General features: G+C 51.8%; 1 protein-coding gene across 1 annotated transcript; it reads left to right on the top strand.

Annotated features, from left to right (window-relative positions):
* Window positions 1–246: 246 nt before the first annotated feature.
* VTN77DRAFT_7646 (uncharacterized protein) lies at window positions 247–1,354 on the top strand (the record flags this gene model as incomplete). Its single annotated transcript, XM_069424057.1, has 2 exons — window positions 247–366; window positions 431–1,354. The coding sequence occupies 2 exons, from the start codon at window positions 247–249 to the stop codon at window positions 1,352–1,354; spliced, it is 1,044 nt and encodes a 347-aa protein (XP_069275286.1).
* Between the last annotated feature and the right edge of the window lie 356 nt (window positions 1,355–1,710).

The raw sequence follows: 1,710 nt of genomic DNA, 5'->3' as shown, positions 1-1,710 counted from the left end.
CAGTGCAATTGCAATTGCAGTCGCATGCAAGTTGCAACTTGCAACTGGTTTGTTTGGGCAAACAGAGCAAACCATCCGGGGCCCCTCACCGCTTTCGGGTAAAAAAAGGAGATAAGCCTAAGCCCCTCTTCAGCAGTCTAGTTCAGATACTTCATTTTCGACTAACAGTAAATAATAATTTAACTGAGGGTTGCTTTTTTCCTCGTCCTATCGCTTGATCGTACATTTTCTGCACGTCTTCTGAAAATGGCGGCAACCACCAAGCGTGCCGATTTCGAGGCTATCTTTCCTTCCCTTGCTCAGGAGATCCTGGCCTCCGCCAAAGGGTATGGAGTCCCCGACGCCGCTATACAATGGTTTGAGAAGGTGATTTTGCTTGTATTTCCAATATGGATGAGTTCATGTTCCGCTGATAGGGAGTCTGTGACAGTCCCTCAACACCAACGTCCCTGGCGGCAAGCTGAACCGCGGGCTGTCCGTCCCCGACACCGCCATTGCGCTGCTGAAGCGACCCCTGACCGAGGAGGAGTTCAAACACCTCAGCATCCTGGGCTGGTTGACCGAGCTGCTGCAGGCGTTCTTCCTCGTCAGCGACGACATCATGGACAACTCCATCACCCGTCGTGGCCAGCCCTGCTGGTACCGTCACCCGGGCGTGGGGATGATCGCGATCAACGACGCCTTCCTGCTCGAGTCCGCCATCTACGTGATCCTCAAGAAGCAGTTCCGCTCGCACCCTGCGTACATTGACCTGGTCGAGCTCTTCCACGAGGTCACCTACCAGACGGAGCTGGGTCAGCTGTGCGATCTGATCACTGCGCCGGAGGACAACGTCAACCTGGACAACTTCTCCATGGAGAAGTACATCTTCATTGTGAAGTATAAGACGGCATACTACAGCTTCTACCTGCCGGTGGCCCTGGCGCTGCACTACCTGCAACTGGCCACCCCAGCCAACTTGCGCCAGGCCCACGACATCCTCATCCCACTGGGCGAGTACTTCCAGATCCAGGACGACTACCTGGACGCGTTCGGATCGCCCGAGGTCATCGGCAAGATTGGCACCGACATTCAGGACAACAAGTGCTCGTGGCTGATCAACCAGGCGCTGCAGCGGGCCACGCCGGAGCAGCGCAAGGTCCTCGACGAGGCCTACGGCCGCAAGAATAGCGAGCTTGAGGCCAAGGTGAAGAAGATCTACAACGAGCTGCAGCTGGAGCAGGTGTACAAGGAATTTGAGGAGAAGCGCGTCGCGGAGCTGCGCGCGCAGATTGCCAACGTGGACGAGTCGGAGGGACTGAAGAAGGAAGTTTTCGAGTCTTTCCTCGCCAAGATCTACAAGCGCAGCAAGTAAGCGCAACCCTCAAAAGGGACAACCTGAGAAAGAAGAAACGGACGACAGGGGCCTTTTCTCTGAAACCTTGACTTCTTCTTCATCATTATTACTTAATACTCTGCCCCTCTTACATTTATCCATTCTCATTGCATGAGCCCGTTTGATATTCACATTCATATCCATATCCTGCCATGCTGTTCATATTCAATCAGTTGAGTTGTATATCCCCTTTATTACGTTTCTAGTAAGAATAGCATCTTAGATAAGTATGTACATAGATACATACATACACACAAGACATAAATACATAGAATACATACAGGGATTCTAATTGACAACATTGAAACACAATAAATGGAAATGAAAATGAGCAG

The sequence above is a fragment of the Rasamsonia byssochlamydoides genome, assembly GCF_041956645.1.
Source record: "Rasamsonia byssochlamydoides strain NRRL 3658 unplaced genomic scaffold VTN77scaffold_62, whole genome shotgun sequence".
Lineage (NCBI taxonomy): Eukaryota > Fungi > Ascomycota > Eurotiomycetes > Eurotiales > Trichocomaceae > Rasamsonia > Rasamsonia byssochlamydoides.
Note: the sequence above shows the minus strand (reverse complement) of the source record. Positions and strands in the feature narration are given on the sequence as shown.